The 16449-nt window shown below is 45.5% G+C and overlaps 1 protein-coding gene across 8 annotated transcripts in view; it reads left to right on the top strand.

The window, feature by feature from the left end:
* The window catches only part of NLRC5 (NLR family CARD domain containing 5), a 51603-nt gene that overhangs the window by 23779 nt on the left and 11375 nt on the right, over positions 1 to 16449 (top strand). For 7 of the 8 annotated variants that reach the window (XR_007506662.1, XM_049805033.1, XM_049805034.1 and 4 more), the window contains 24 exons: positions 765 to 842; positions 1573 to 1656; positions 2722 to 2805; positions 4036 to 4125; positions 4249 to 4296; positions 4778 to 4852; positions 5908 to 5991; positions 6757 to 6840; positions 7606 to 7695; positions 7805 to 7867; positions 8556 to 8639; positions 9124 to 9207; positions 9804 to 9893; positions 10720 to 10785; positions 11286 to 11369; positions 11446 to 11529; positions 12112 to 12198; positions 12645 to 12725; positions 13278 to 13361; positions 13750 to 13833; positions 14488 to 14571; positions 15261 to 15344; positions 15437 to 15520; positions 16219 to 16302. Coding sequence is in view for 7 of the 8 variants with exons in the window: in XM_049805033.1 (XP_049660990.1) it covers positions 765 to 842; positions 1573 to 1656; positions 2722 to 2805; positions 4036 to 4125; positions 4249 to 4296; positions 4778 to 4852; positions 5908 to 5991; positions 6757 to 6840; positions 7606 to 7695; positions 7805 to 7867; positions 8556 to 8639; positions 9124 to 9207; positions 9804 to 9893; positions 10720 to 10785; positions 11286 to 11369; positions 11446 to 11529; positions 12112 to 12198; positions 12645 to 12725; positions 13278 to 13361; positions 13750 to 13833; positions 14488 to 14571; positions 15261 to 15344; positions 15437 to 15520; positions 16219 to 16302 (1944 nt within the window). In the remaining variant the exon portion in view is untranslated. The remainder of the gene's footprint in view (positions 1 to 764; positions 843 to 1572; positions 1657 to 2721; positions 2806 to 4035; positions 4126 to 4248; positions 4297 to 4777; positions 4853 to 5907; positions 5992 to 6756; positions 6841 to 7605; positions 7696 to 7804; positions 7868 to 8555; positions 8640 to 9123; positions 9208 to 9803; positions 9894 to 10719; positions 10786 to 11285; positions 11370 to 11445; positions 11530 to 12111; positions 12199 to 12644; positions 12726 to 13277; positions 13362 to 13749; positions 13834 to 14487; positions 14572 to 15260; positions 15345 to 15436; positions 15521 to 16218; positions 16303 to 16449) is intronic. The other variant, XM_049805038.1, reaches the window with a different exon arrangement.

Genomic DNA, 16449 nt, shown 5'->3' with positions numbered 1-16449 from the left:
GTGAACAGTAAAAAAACAAGTGAACCCCACACCTCCAAACCAAATTCCAAAAAGACTCAGAGATCTCTGCATGTTAAAACCATCTAGTTCACTACACTCTGCATTCTGGATCATGGTACTCCTAAATCAAAATAAATTTGAAGTTTAATTTTTCCCCTTAGAAAATTATGGGTCAAACCAGCTGAACCCAAATGTTTTGTTTGAGAAATGGTTTCTGTTGCTCCTGGAGTTGTAGGTTCATTTATTTATGCCCTTGTTCTCCATGGACTGAGCCCACTGTAAAATAGCATTTCCCACAGTACACCTGCATCCCACCTCTTAGCCAGGGAGGAACAGCAGGGCTATCATGGGATGCAACCCAGTTGTTGTGGCTGTCCTTGAAAGAGAGTGACAGCCTGAGACACATGATCTGTGACTCCTTTAAGGCACCAGGTGACATTTCAAACTTGGATATTTCAGGATTTCGACGCTCCATTTATTTATGAATAGTCAGGTTTTTGCACAGACTCTTTTTGTGGACTCTTTTCACAAAACATGTTTAGGCAAAAGTTGAATTCTCCATCAAACTGTATCTTAGATGAGAAATCTGTCTTTTCCCCTTCCCCATTGCCTGCATGCTTATATTTGGTTATTCACAGAAAGAAAGAAGAGCTTGCTATTGGCAAGCTATGGGTGTGGGCTAGAGCCAGGGTAGCCCCAGGGACCTGCCAAATTGCTAAAGCATAGATGTTTTACCCTTGTCTGGTTTTGTGCTCACTTACTAGGGAAGAGCCTGTGTTCTCTACTGATGACCAACAAAATGGAGATGAAAACCAGACACCTAGTGCTTCAAAAAAAATAAGGTAGCATGACAAATTTTCATTGTATTTCATGCATGTCCTGTCTCTGGATCCTATAGCTGATGTAACCTGCATCTCCAAGGTGAATCGCAGGAGAGCTGGTAAAGGCCCCTGCAGTCAGTCATTTGTCACTGTGTTGCATTCCCAGCTTGCAGCACTAGAAGCTCTGTGGTTAGTGTCTGTGGTCTTCTACAGGAGTCAAAATAGATTGTGGGTTGTGTGTCTTATTCACAGAATTGGTGTGGTGATTGTGCAGTTACTGCATCAGCTCCCACGTGGGAGTTGGGGGAGCTGGTGGTGACAGAGCTTGTGATGTTGGGGGGGTTCTCTACTGGTATTTAGAGAAATGCATCCTAAGCTGGACCCATGTTCAGATGGATATCAGATCATGCTCTTATTCCAGCACAGAGCACGCCTGTCTGTTTTGTAGGCTGCAGTGAGGAAGGAAGAAGTTGTGCCTAAAGCCTTCTAACCAGGACCTTGGGGACCTGGTTCTTTGTCGTGCCACAAGCTTTCTTTACCTTCTCTCTTTATTCTCCTTTTGCAGACAAGAGCTGAAAGTACAGATGGTCCGTTGTTGCAGACAAAAAAACCCAAACCCCAAGATATTTCAAGGGGATTTTTTATTTCATTATTATCTCCTTGTTTATTCTCTTGTTTTCTGAAGGAGTGAAGTTTACAATCTTGTTTGCAATCCTGCAGACCTGGACTACTGATTTCTCTTTCCCCTTAGACTGACGGACAGTTCTTTTCAAGCCAGTGACCTGGAAAAGCTGTGTGCAGTCCTGAAGGAATGTAACAGCATCTCTGAGCTGGAGTGAGTCCTTCTTAACTCTTATGGTCTTTATCTGCATTCTTTGGGATATTGAGAAAATGCCAGTTGTTTTTTCTGCAGTGTTCTATGGAGAAAGTGGTAGAGATGTAGCCTTATGAAAGGCATAGCTTTATATGGGCTAATATCCTTTGCCAAGGAGACATACAGTTCTAGTGCTCTCCTAGGGGAAAGTTTGCAGGACATAAGTCTAGAAAGGGGCTGTTCGATCACTTAGTCTGACTTCAGATGTTACAAAAGCTGTAAAACCTTGCCCTGTCATTTTTGCCTTTGGGCCATTTGGGAGAAAAGCTGCAGAGGCTGAGAAATCCCATCCAAATCAAGGGTGGGAGCCTGTGTTTTTGCTGGTGATCCCACATATGGCATGCAAGGACCTTCAGCACCAAAGCACTTTCTTCAGTTAGTGCTGTGTGTGGGGAGTCATCCTGTCTGCTGACACCAAGACGTGAGCAGACCCAGCCCTGATGGAAAGGCTAGCCAACGCACACCCACACATCTAGGTTTTGAGGACAGAACAAGGCCCAGCACAAGCATGTATTCTAGGTACCACCACCTGAGGGCTGGCTATTCCCTTAGGCCTGGCAGCCTGTGGAAGAGATTTTTAGCCTTTGCTCTTCTTAAGCAATCATGTCCCTTGATCTCACATGGGCCATAGCTTCATTGTAACCCTTAGGCTCTAATGTCAGAGTCCAATTGCTTCTCCAGGCCTAACCTGTGGCTCCTCTGTTGTGCCTGTCCAGGTTGATAATTTCTCAGAGCTGTCGATTTCTGATCCCTGGTAACTGCATTAAAAAGCACTGTCAGTCCAGAGGGGTCACTTGGTGGATGTGAGAAAAGGATGAGCCCTGAGCTAGGTTTTTGGCTGTCTTGTGTTTGTTAATTCCAGTCTCTGGTTTCCCTGCAGGCTTTAGTCATCAGTGGAGAGGGGCAGTGCATGTGTTGTTTTGATTAGAGTGCCCATGTTCTGCTTTCAGAGGTCTTGTCACTAAAAGCTGATTGTGCCCATTGGGTTTTTTCTATGAAAATTAATTGCCTTTCTTTAAATCCTAGCCTATCATATAATCATCTGGGAGATGAAGGACTTTTGCAGCTGTTTCGGTTCCTCCCGAATTTGAAAATGTTAAGTTCTCTCAAGTGAGTAGCTCCTGTTTCTCCTCACTCATGGATGGTTTTTTTGTGGGAGTATTGGTTGTGGAAGCACAGTCCACATTTGGGAAGGTCTTTTCAGGATCAAGTGCAGTTGTGTTCTGTGTCTGTTGAGGGTAGACCCACTGTGCTATCTGGTCTGTCCCCACCTATAGTGCAGAACAGTTTGACTCCACTTGAAGTTTGATTGAGATCAGGGCCCAAGAGCCTCTCTATTCAGTCCTCCATGAAGGAGACCGGTGGTCTTGTGTGCAGGTGTGGCACCTGGTTTCTAAAACAGGCTGGAGTATTTAGCAGGCCACTGAATTTTTCCTCTCCTGGTTCCTCATCAGGAGGAAGAGCAGTCCTTCCTCTCTTGAGGTGGGCACTTTTGGAAGATAAATGCTGGGGAGCTCCAGCTTCAGCAGTGGAGTCTGAATTCAGCCACCATGGTGGCTTATGTTTATCTGGGTATTTTACCTGGTACTCCCATTGCAAGTGCACTGTACAGGACTGTGGCTTAAGGAGTATAGCACCATTCTGTTTTATTGAAAGAGATATTTATTGTTCCTGTTTGATTAATGGAACTCAAGCCAAGACTGTTCCAGTTACTGACAATCTGCAGCTTCTCTTAAGGTCAGTGCAATGAAAGGTCAGTTATTTATCTGGGTTTTTTTCCCAGCATCAAGCACACTGCCCATGGTCACACTAGATACTGTTACAGACTTAATAGACCTGAGCATGATCTCAATTAGTGGGGGTTTTATACTGCTATAACTGTTGTTTCTGCCTTGCATCAGTGTCTTGTAATAAAAGGAATTCCATTTAACCATAAGAAAAAAATTTGTGTGGTGAGGATGGTCCATCACTAGTACAGGTTGCCCAGAGAGACTGTGGATTCTCCATCTTTGGAGATGTTAAAAACCCAGCTGGACAATGTCCTGAGCGGTCTGCTCTAGTCTAACCCTCCTCTGAGCAGGAGAGATTGACTAGATTATCTCTAGAGGCCCATTCCCGTTTCAATTATTCTGTGATTCTCTGAACTCAAAAAGTGAGGGATGAATTTAAAAAATACTGGAGTGAGTTGTGTTTGTAGAACTGTAGTTAGAAACACAGGCAGAAGGTGGCAAAGAAGCTGTCTCTGAGAGTGCTGGAAAAGGATCGCTATTATCAGGTGACGCAGTGTAAATTGCTAGTAGTTTTGCTTGCAGCAACTGATTTCATCTCTTCTTCCTGTAGGCTTAATGACAACCAGATCTCCCTGAACTCTGTGTTTTTCTTAGCTCAGTCCTTATCTACATTGGAACACATTAAAACAATGAACCTCAGGTATGACCAGCAGTACTTTTCCTATTTTTTGCTATTTGAAACCTCAAGCTGTGGTTTTTGAGGAGTGATGCAGGAGCATGTGTCTTCAAACTCCATCCTAATTATGTTTTTTTCTGGTTACAGCTTAGGACACATGCAGGTGGTTCATCTAACCTTTTGGGACAGAGTCAGGTAAAATCATACCCACTCATCTGTCTGAGCCTTTCAAACTCCTCCTTATGAAATCTTAAATAGATGGTGATGTGTGAGTCCCTGAGGTGTGCCATTTGGCTCCAAAGCCCAGTCAGGGTGGTGGAAGCAGGGTGAGCTGTTTCATGGCTGATTGATTGACAGTGGCCTGAGGGTATGGAGCAGATGGCAGTATCCAACTGCTGATCGGGGGTGCAGTCATCTTCCTCCTGGGCCAGGGCAGAGCAAATGCTCAAAGTGCTGAGTGGATGCAGAACTCTCTGAAGGTTGGAAGAGGGATGATAAGGCCCTTTTTCATCTGGGGATGACGTGAACCTAATCTGGCAGGTGGTGAGAAAAGGCAGACTGGAGCACGAGGCCACTGCCACCACCTCACCCTCTTCCCCAGCTGCAATGTGGAGAGTCAGCTACATGGGGGCAATAACATCAGCACAACTCATGGGGTAAACCCTTCTTTCCCCAGGGTCAGAAGTACCAGCGGATGGAGAAGTAGATTCCTGGCGCATCCCAAGCATGAAGCAAAAGGGCGGTGCTTTCGGTATGGCAGCTTCCTTTTGTCACCCAGGAGTGTAGGGAGAGATGCCTGTGGGGGTCTGTATCTGTAGTGTAATGTGTGGAACAGACCCATCCTTCCAGCTGTGTCTCCTCAGAGAGCTGTCTTGTGCCCTGCCTGTTTTTGGGCACTCAGCTCTCTTGGAAAGCAGATGTTTCTTTCCTCTGCTTGTATCCCATCATGACTGATTCCACATGAGACACCTCTGGAAAAGGTGCATCTTTAATATATCTCTCTTCCATCCTCTTCCCTGCTGAAACTGGTCAGAGAGGCCAGTCCACAAAATAACACTTGTTTATAAGGGAGAAGGTCTTGGCTGATGTAATTTGGCAAAGCCTTAAAGAGATCGGGCCAGCTGGCATCAACCCAGGCCAACGGGTATTGGTACTTTGTGGTCACTGGAGGCACACAGTGATATGCTGGAGGTGGTTGGGTGAATAATACACCCTCTTGGAACAGACTTGGGATGTCCACTGCTACAGGTGTATATGGGAAAATAAATAGTGCATCTTTTGCTTGGCTAGGCTCAAGGGGATTGTCTTGCTTTCCTGCAGGGGAAGCTTCTACCTATAAATAATGAGATACAGATCTGGCTGGCTACTACATTCATCCCATGGAGACCTGCCAGTTTGTTACCCAGGAAAGTTTCTGTGATTTCCTTCTTGGAGAAGGACTTAGGAGGCACCATTCCCAACCTTGCTCTGTAAGAGCTGAGACAGTGCTGAGCAGGGAAAAATGCTGTTCAGTCTCCTGATACAATTTAAGTACCAATGATGTGGCTCTAGGGAGGCAACACCCAAAGTGACATGGTATTTTGGTGGACTGGCTCTGTTGAATCAGCTCAGAGCTGGTGAAGTCACCTGGTTGTCACAGGTTTTGACTTTTCAGTCCTGGATTGTGGGTAGCAAAATATATGCAGTGGAAGCAAGAGGGTTGCTATGGGCCTTGTCCTAGGATGTGAGGCTCCGGGTTATGAAAGGAGTGTTGCCATACCATGGTCATGGGAAATGTTTAGCTCCTGAGTGCTTTGTTTTCTTCAGTCTCAAGGACTGCAGAGTGGGTCCAGAGGAAGTGACCAGGCTGTGCCACATACTGGCTCAATGTCCTCAGCTGACAGAAATCGAGTAAGTGTTGTGCACTCAGCAACCCTGCCTGTCTGTCTGTCTCTCCAACCCACACACACAGAGTCGGCATTCAGGTTAGCAGTTAGTGTAAATTTGCTCTCCTCTCACAACAGCCTCCTAGAAATCCCTGCAAAACTTCATCCAGATGCTTAGATAAACCCACACCTTCTACTGTCCTCTCTGTTTCAGAGTTTGGCCTCTCCTAAATCTACGATGTCTGTGTGTAAACACCCCAGAACATGTATGTGTTCTCACAGTTTTCCTCAATCATGACTACGCACAAGTCTTGTCATCTGCTCCTCGAGACCCTGGCTTGTAGTATAGCCAGAGCAAGAGCACCAGGCCCACTAAGCCGTGAACCGAACTCCTGAAGAGCTGGTCATTCCAGGCAGGAGCTGGGCACCAAGAAAATTAGAATACTGGTCAAACCAAAAACTGAGTAATAACAAATAAAAATAACATCATAGCCATATTGCATGCATGAAATACATCAGTAGCATCATTTTGTAAATTTACAGTAATGAAAAAGTAAGACTTTTAAAACTGGAATGTTAGTTGGCTATAGAATGTAGTGGAACACAGAGATCAGCCTGTAAGGACTAAATCTCACCCAACTTTCAGGGCATTTCTGGACACGTCCTTTTTCAGAATTTGCCTGTAACACCCCCATGCACATGTGGGTGTGCATGTCCATGTAGATTTTATAGAAATACTTACAGATTGTCCCAGTTTCTCTTGGAATTTGTTTCCTTCCATGTTTTACAGTCTGTCTGGAAATTCATTGAGTGACCAGAGCATTGAGAGACTACTGAGCTTCCTGCCATACCTCTGTCATCTGACACTACTGAGGTAATGTTTGGGGTCCCTGCTTTGATTGCTGCCATGAAACATTGGTTTGGAAAGTGTTAATACCACAACATATCTCAGGAGCATTAATCAGTAATTGTAGGTCAACAAGCTAGGCAAAGAAAATGCAGTAACTCTTTCACACCCATTCCTGTCTTGTTTCTGGAACCAAAGAAGCACTGAACCTTGCTTCTTTAATGATAACTAGAGAAAAAAAACAACAGGAGGAGAAATACCCACCCTAGGCACAGCATTCCAGATAATCCTGACTTAGCAGGCTCCGTGGAACGTGACTTATGGATGCTATGCATAACATATGTAGAACTTGTTGGTTGACACGTAGTGACAGCACACCACCCGTGTGTGTGATCAGCATCTCACAGCTCTGCGCCTGCAGGGATTTTGGCCATCTTTTACCAGATGTTGTAGCATGGAGGAGCTGCAGTGTCTTGAGACACTGAATTTGCTCACTCAGGAGGTTGCTTCCAATCTGGGGTATCTCTAGTCAAGTAGCTCTGAAGAGGAGTTGTTCAGTGTAAACCCTTGGTCTGTACTCCCTCTTCAGTCAAAGGAGTGTCTCCTTTAGTTAAAGGAACACTGGGTGCCAGTGCTCAAAACTGTAGATCCTTGCTCACTGATCTCGAGTTAAATGGGGTGGATCCAGCCTTTTGCATCTCAAAGTAAACAATGGGAAAATTGGGCCGTATGTATCGGAACCTTTCTTCTTGGGAGCTAATTTAATTGTTCTTTCTTTCCCCTCCTTTTCAGTATTAGGAATACCACATTTTCCCCACGTTGCATGGTCTTACTCATCAATTCTGTCAACCTCTGTGAGCGGATCAGAATGGTAGAAGTCCGGTAAGACGCTCAGACTGTTTGGAACCCAGGAGCTCAGCTTTAAGGGGACTACTAAGCTTGTCATCTTTGAGGAGCATTGCTGAAGGACTGTCTTTTGTGTTTGCTTCAGGTCAAGTGAAAATGCTTTTTTGCATTTAGGAGCAAGCATGCGAAGCCAAAAGACATCCTGCAGGTACTGGCATAAAACACTTAATCATAATTCACTTGTTTTGATTAGGTTTGATACATGAGTGTAGGTAGCCAAATCTCCTCTTCTATGTAGAACTCATGGGCTGGTAGTCAAAGAGCTTGGGCTAGTAGCTGAAGTCTTGGGGCTCAGTTCAGCTGCCTAAGTGCAACGCGGTACCATTTGGATGCATTGAGATGGCAGAGGCACGTGCCTTTCTTCAATGGCCACTGGACTAAGGACCATCTTGAGTGGCACCAAATTCTGCTGCACAAGCAACTGAATTGAGTCCTATCCACCACATTTTCCAAATGTGTGCCTCAAATTCTGGGTGATAATCTCCATATGAGCATCAGTGTGATGTGTATGGGATACATGTCTGTGACCTCTCTGGGAGTGATGGTTGCTGGGTGCCCCTGTAAAGAAGACTGTAATATGTCACCATTTAGGCACCAAGGAGATGGCAAAAAATGTCAAAAGATCTGTTTCCCACTTATAACCTGGGGTTTGTCATTACTAACCTCAGGGAGGCATTACAAGAAGTATCAACCACTGGCCCAGCTAAGGGCATTCATCTCAGTGAAAGTTGCATGGAGGCTGGTGTAAAAATGCAACTTCTGGTGGGCAGCTGTCATTGCTCAGGCTGAGCCTGGTTGCCGGCCATGCTTTAACTCTCTTGCTGTCTCATATGCAGGCTGACGGACTGTGCCATTGGTCAAGGGCAGATAGATGAGCTCTGCAGAGTCCTGGAACAGCATGGGTGGCTGGCAGAAGTAGAGTAAGTGGGGCTTGGTTTGTTACCATGACCTTGAACAGGAGTCACTGAGGGAGAGCTGGGTTGGCATGGTTCAGCATTGCCTGGTGTTTCCCAGCCTGTCTGCATGTGTACGTGTGCTCGTTCAGGCTATTTAGAAACAAAACTGGTTAGTAATCATACAGGTCCTTTATACATATATTTTAAGAGGGCTTGAGCTGGTGGGATGACTTTCTTGGGATTTTCACTCTGTGGCTGTTTTGAGGCATTTGTTGCTTCATCTGAGCTCTGCTCTGAGCTTGTGTTCAGAGCTCTTCATTTGAGCTTGCTCTGGAGCTTACACATGAGGTAGTTTTGTAGGGCAGCAGTTTGTTTTAGACAGACCTGTAATGGGTGAGCTGGGATTTAAGTCCAGGAAGTTTGGCTTTTTTCTTCAAAGCTTCTCAGAGGAGCATTGCTGCTTAAAAGGCTGAGTTTTAGTTGGCCACCTTGTTCTTTTACCTTTCAGTCTCTCCAGGAATCAGCTGGGTGATGAAGGCCTGAGGTGCCTCTTGGACCACTTGCATCAAGTGCCTGTTACCTGTTCCCTCAAGTAAGAAAACATACTGTGAATCTGAGGTGCCCTAGCAGAAACGTGTTCATGTGATCCTCCCTGAAGCTGGTTTCATGCTTCTTGCCCACTCCCACTTGCTTGGGAGACCACAGCTCAAGACCTCCAGGCCAGGGTGACTCAGGGTCTGACCCAAAACTTGCTGAAGTAAGTAAAAGTCTTTCTGTTAGCATCAGCAGGAGATAACAAGGCCAAGAGCGGGGTAGTGTGACAGAAGTTGACCCAGTCCCCTGAGTTTTCCGTTCATCACTTCTGGTTACGTTGTCTTCTTTGAATAACTCAAGGCCTGTAGGTGCTGTGAGCTTAGCTGTGCCCCATGCCAGCCTCTTCCCATCCCTTTTTGCTGGGGAAGCAACTACTCCAGCAGTTGGAGTGCAAGCTGGAAGTTGGCTGTGTCACCCACGTCATCAGCGCTGTGTCTTGGAGGGGTTTGGTACATTTAGCACAGCTGAAGGGGCCCAGCACCCCACAAACTGCTCTGCCTTTGGTGCCAACTTGAATTTCACCTCTGTGGCTGAGGAGCCTGGGGACAACCCTGAATCTTAACACCTGAAAAACCTTCCTTCTCTTCTGTGCAGTCTCAGCCATAATAGGATTTCTCAGGATGGAGTTCTGCATCTCATAAATGCCTTTGCCACATCTGGAAATACTACTGAAGTTCAAGTTAGGTGTGTCTTTCTCCTCACTAATTTCTGATTCTTCCCTGCATGTTTTTCTCTTAATTATCATAAAGCTTTTTATCTTCAGGTAATAATGATGAGGGCCATGTTTTCAACTATCTTTATGTATACGTGCATGCAAAGCTTTTGTTTATGTCCGTTTCTACTGGCCAAACATAGCTGCCAAGGAGGAAGCTAGCAGAACTGTTATTCCACAGGGCCAAGTCATTTTTGTGTATAAAGACACAGGTTTCAGAGTGAGTCTGTTGAAAGCAATTTCCGATGTTCTTTACTTGGATTTGTGTCTTTATCTCCTTTCCTCTCTGGAAAAAAGAGGTTCTGGGCTTGTTGCACTGGCATGAACTGCTTGTCACAAGGCTGGGCCATGCTGCAGATCTGACCTTATCAGTGTTTATGCTCACATAGACCAGTTGGTCTGTCATGAACCAAATTTAACCAGGGTCACTTCCATTAATTCCTGCAGTTAAATGTGAGTGCTGAATGTTTTGGCTGCACTATTTTAAAGCAGATCAGTTTCCTGTTTTAGGTCTCCCCAGAGCTTGGCAGAGACAAAAGGAGGCAGACAAAAGCAGGGCAGATCAGGATTGCTTCTCCAACCACCAGTGCTGCCTTATGCCAATTTAGCATTAGCAAAACCCTATTGAAGCATTTCCCTGGGCTGGTTTATTGTAGGGAGAGGTGACCTGGGCCAGGTACCTCTGTCACTGCTGGGCTGTGTTGCTTTGTGCACTTTGATGTATTGTTAAATTCTGACCACTGGGAAAAATTGTCATTTTCCCTCCAAATCTTACACTCTCATGTCTTCTCTGTGCAGTTTGTGCTCCAAAGCAACTTTAATCATCAAGTTGACAAGCAGAGATGATAGGAGAAAGATTTTGAGGTAATGGTACAGATTTTTTTTGTGTGATTTCTTTGACAAAGGAGGTGTCCTTTTTCTAGGGACAAGGCAGACAAAACCTCTTGCAGCCCCTAGCTCCTGGCATGGTGATATTTAACACTAATAGATAATACATTTCCTTTGGTTCACCTTCTGAGAAGAGCTTTCTCACGTCACAGAGAATCCCACATCCCTTTCTCTCACTGCTTCCCCACTGACTGTTCCTCACCTAGGAACCTGTAGGCATGCCTACAGTCCCTGTCACAGGACAGGGTGCTGCAAAAAGCTGCACCATTAGCATACACATATGCTGTATCAGAACATCTCAACAGATGCTTTTGAAGTGTTGTCACAATCTTTTTTGGAAGCCCTGCAAGGCATTTAAAGTTTTGGTGCCGTCCTTCTTTCTCTGTGGGGAAAGGGTGTGATGCCTGAGATTTCTGGGTCAGAAAGCCTGAACTGTTTGTAAGGAACTAAGACTGTTGTCTTTCACATCCTTTCAGACTCTCAGAATGCAACTTTCAGCCAGAGCACTTGGAAAAGTTGTGCTTGCTCCTGGAGAAGTGTACTGGTCTGACAGAGTACATGTGAGTTAATGGCTGCTTGGACCTATTTGGGTGGGCTTGTTTGCAAGCCGTTCATTACAATGACCTTTGGTTCTAGATCCTCAAATAACAACATGACAGTCCAAGCTGCAGAAAGGCTTCTGCATTCACTGAGGAAAAATCCGGGTCCTCTGAAAATCAGGTACTGTGTCACTGCCGTTTTAGGTCTGAGGCTGGTCTGATCATCTAAGATCTCCTTTCATCAAAACCAAAAGTGAACTGTGCTTTTTCCAAAGATAGGTAGCATTGGCCTGAGAAATTCCTATGGGTGACTCTAAGTTACTGGTATTTCGGCTTTATCTCCTTGATTTCTACCGAGCATCATGTAAAGCTGTGGCCATAAACTGTGCTGCTTCTGCAAAACTCTACCTGCTTTACAAAGAAGGCTGCTAATTCTGGTGAATACATTCCTATGTCCTTGCCAGAGCATCCCACAGTTCACCTGGGTAACAAATTCTTCACTTCTCCAAAATGTGTTGCATTAGAACACAAGGGCCAGGCTCCCTCTCATTGCTGTCAGTGGTAGGCAGGGAGGAGGGAAGTTGATGTTGTGTCCTCCTCTGCAGGGGAGCTGGGCTGCTTCTCTGTTCCCAGTTTGCACCCTCTTTCCTATGTAGACCTTACTCTGATGAGCAAAGCAGCCTATCTGTGCACTGAGCTGACAGAGGCAGAGATGGATCCATGCACGTGAATAAAGCAAAGGTGCCTATATTCTGCTTTGCAGCATAGAGGAGCCATGGGTAGGTGAAGAAAGCATCACGAACCTTCTGGAGCTGGCTGTCCAGGCCTGTGGAAACATAACTGAGATTATGTAAGTAGCAGCTCAAGTTCTGGTAACTTTCAGATATTTTCTTTTAGCCTGATACTTTTAAGGACATGGGATTGGAGCCAGAACTTGCTCATCTGTTCTTTATTCTCTGTCTCCAGTGCATTTGTAAGCCATTAGCCAACTTGAAGCAAGTTTGACCCAAATGTCTGGTGGGTAGAAGTGCTTAGAAAGTTTGTGGTTGCACACCTTAGTAGGTGTAGCAGAAAGGAGACCATGTTCCTGGTCTCCCTTGGGAGAAAAGGTGCCCAGATTAGGTTGGCTTTGGAACTAGTTTAAATATTGCAGACTTCTTCAGAGATGGGTGGTTAGGATTCATGCACCAGCATAGTCCTGTGCCATCCAGTCCCGAGTTTTCTCCTGGAAAACAGCATTTGCTCTCCCTCAAGAGTTCATAGGCTTATGGTGTTCTCTAATCTCTACCTTTCCAGGATACGTAAAGATAAAACCCTCTTCCAATTAGGTGTAAAGTTCCCACACTGCCTGGAGAAGGTGGAATCAGTCGTTAGCAGGTGAGAAAGTGACTATTTGTCCTTATTTTCTGCTTGTTCTGAAATTCATCATGGTATGAAAAACATCTTCAGAGTGTCTGAGGCTCTAGTCTCCATGGGTTCAGTCTCAGAGTGCCTCTGTGCCACATGTCCGGAAGGAACATTATTCACGTGTCTTTTGGGCCACCCTCCTCCAGGCCCATACTGGACCTGCATGAGGTAAAAAAATCTACCTACCTTCCCCACAGGACCAGGAACACTCAGGAGACATGAGCACTTTGAAGACTTAAGACATGCTGGCTTCTGCATGAATGTATAGACAGAGAACAGCCTTAGTGTCTTTTTCCCTTTGTGTAGCTGAAGAAGGTGGCAACTGTCTTCTCGTGTCATTGGGGATGGGCTGTGTTTCTCTATAGTGGACTGTGGTGTAGATGGGACATAGCAGGAGAGGCCAGGGAGGGCACTTGCAAAGCTCTGATCTGTTCCTCAGCCTGCCCCTAAGGGGCACCAGACGCTGCAGTGGGTGTCTGCTGATCATCACTGACAGTTGCGTTGTGTGTTTGTATCCTGCAGATTGCATCTGTACAAGCCAGGATTCAAGCATGCTTGCTTCTACCAAAGGGTTCTTGAAAAATGTGCTCAGCTTCAGGAATTGACGTGAGTTGACAGGCATTGTAGACAATTTTTGGGGGAAGGTAGTAGCTTGACTTTGTGTGTGCAAGAGTGCACACGGCAGGGGAGAGGCCAGTGCAAGGTTGCAGTCCTTGCCCTCTGGATCCCCTACTTAGAGTGTTTGGATGGAAAATAGAAAAGACCCATAGACCGAGTGGCTTCCTGGGGTATTTGAAGGCATTTAAATCTCTCCCCTGTGCCCAGATAACCTGTCGTCTCTTGTCATGGCTAGGAGGTCCCATGGGACCTCGCCAAGTATCAATGTCGTGACACTTCTTCAATGTCCCAGCACCACTATGTTTTAGTTGTGGGCTTGATACAGACCTTTTGTCATCAGTGGACATAGCCCAGATCTGTTGTTCTGTTCTTGCAGATGGTCTCATGTTGAGCTCCACAATGATGAAGCAGAAATGCTAGTCAGGATTTTGCTACCTCTTCCAGAGCTGAAGAAGTTTGGGTATGTCCCCAGCTGTGGTCTTTTCCACATCTTTGTCGTTTGCTCAACCCTGTGCCTCGCCCTGATCCTCTCTGAAACACTGTTTGTCTGGAATATGGCCATGAGCTCTGTGATCTCTCCTGAGACTTGTCTAGGTTGTAAACTCAACAGCTCTCTGCAGTTCATGCTGAAGGTGGTTATAGGGGCACCATGTGCATGTCTTGAGGGTTTTTCCTCTCCCCTTTTTTGAAGTGAAAGCAATTTGAGACTGAGACCTTGGGTCTTGTTTACATTGTAGGTAAGTTTATACTACCCTACTGTTTAAAAGAGGGTTTTCTGGTATGAATAGCATTCAGCCCTTTTCACAGCCCTCTTCAACTGCCTGTAAGTGAGAGACAGGCTTATAAAGGCCATCTCTGCCCAGTGAAATGCTGGGAGTTGGTTGGCCCAGGCAGGGACTGTGCTGTTTGGTACATGTACATCAGATGAACATCTCTGAACTACCTCGTCCTTGTAGTCCTGTGCATGGGAGGTGTGGAAATCTCTCAAATTTACTGGTCTCTGATGTCTGTGCTGGCTGGGGTTTGGGATGGGGCAGTTTGTCTGTCAGTGAAGTAAACTCCTCTCTCTAAGTGTGCTGAGACCTGACCTTATTTGATCCTTGCTGTTTTGCAGGCTGACCTCTAGCAGTATTATGCCAACTGGAATTGATTACTTGATCACAGGCTTGCAGAATTGCCAGGCCATTGAAGAGCTCAAGTGAGTGTGTTGTTACCAGGCTGTCCAGAGTCTGTCGGGTCTTTCCAGAAGCTTTAGTTAACTGCAGCCTCTCTTCTGCCTCTGCTGTGGACAGATGTAGTTTTCCTGATGGCTGGAGGACTTCAGATAGAGAAGAAGCAACAATTCCTTTTTATTTGCAGTGAACAACGAGTGAGAGAGATAGAGATCAGTAGTCTGTGGCAGGGAATGTCCAGTGGAGAAATCAAGTGTTTTGGTAGCGGTTTTTGCATGGATCTTTTCCCAGCTGGGAGGCAGTGTTTCCCGTGCAGCAATCCCAGAGCCAGCATTTTACTCAGGGAGGATCGTCACGTGGCCTGCACACAGAGATGGCTTTTCCAGGCACCTACATGTGAGGCAGGGTTCTGTTACCAAGTGCCACTGGACCGTGTGTGCTGCTGTTGTGAGAGCTCTGCCATCTTGTGGTCACAGTGGCACCTTGCTCCATGACAGGCTGGCTTCTTGCTCCAGAGGTTTGGGATTCTCTTGGTATTTTATCAGGATCCAAACACGTCCAGTAGAATTGCCTTAGCGAACAAAATTGAAAACTATTCACAGGGACTAGAATACACTCCCACTTCTCTTCCACCTTTTTTCTGCTCTCCTGTGCTCTGAGTGCTCGCATGACTGCCTGTGGGTAGTTAGTTGTTCCTGTGTTATTCATCTTTTAGCCTGGGCTACATGGAACTCAGCAGTGCTGCCATTCCTAAGCTTGTGCTGGGATTTCGTGAAATGCCATCTCTGAAAAGGCTTATGTAAGTATGTAACTGCAGCTTGCCCCTAGCCCGGCTTGTGATACTGAATAACAGGATCTTAATGTCCATTTTCCTGGGGATGTTGTTTCCAGCTTGAACCATAACAATATTAGTAATGATGGCTGCTCCAGACTCACAGAAGCCTTGAGGAATATGCACTACATGGAGGAAATCAAGTAAGTTTCTTCTTTCTTGCAGTCTTTCATCAGCAGAGGTGACCACTAGTGTCAACATTTGTAGAGACCCAGATGTGCTTATACACGATGTTGTAACAAAAACAGGGAGGTTACAAAATGCTCACATATGAGGTACTTTGGGCTAGAGGAAATTGGAGCTTGATGTTCAGAAGAGGAGAATTTGGTCTAACCCCACTCTGCTGCAGTCATGTAGAAAATGGATTAAACAGCCCCTGGATGTAAATCTTCCCTGGAATCCAGAACAGGGCCAGAGGTCCCCTTCTCTCCTGGGAAAGCCTTAGACCCAGTAATTCCCCACTCTGAAAAGATCTGAATCTAGAGCCAACCGCAGGCTTGCTCTGCTTTTTTTCCTCTGTTTAGCCAGATGATGTACATTCTCCAGTGTAGTAGTTTGGAAAATAATAACGACCTGTTGCCTGTCTTGGTATTCTGGCTGAAGTAATTTCCCACCTATTAACAAGATCCAGTGATTTTGATTGTTCTTTGCAAATTTTTTTAATGCCTTATTCACAGTTATTAGTCTTTCATGAGGTAGTTGAGATAAGCAGCTCTTTTGATTCTGCTGCCAAGGTCAGAGGTGTCATCCAGCAGATGGGAGACATTAAGTAAGATCTCATACTTTGCCTGGTGCTTAGCATTTTCCTTTACAACACAGCCTTTCTTCTCTTTTTTTAAAGTTTAAGCCACAACAACATTGGAGATCCAGGCCTGATGAATTTAGCTACTGTCCTGCTGGAAATGCAGAACCTGAAGAGAATCGAGTGAGTCCCTTTGTTTCATTTGCAGCGATTTCAGTTATGGTCACAGTTGGTGGGAAAACCTGCATAAGAAGCCCTTTGCCACCTTCATTTATACAGTGTTCCATGTTCCAGTTTTCAATGTCATTGAAGATGTGATATAAAGTCTAC

Source organism: Accipiter gentilis, chromosome 7 (genome assembly GCF_929443795.1).
Source record: "Accipiter gentilis chromosome 7, bAccGen1.1, whole genome shotgun sequence".
NCBI classification, from domain to species: Eukaryota; Metazoa; Chordata; class Aves; order Accipitriformes; family Accipitridae; genus Astur; species Astur gentilis.
This window is presented reverse-complemented; position numbering and strand designations above follow the sequence as displayed.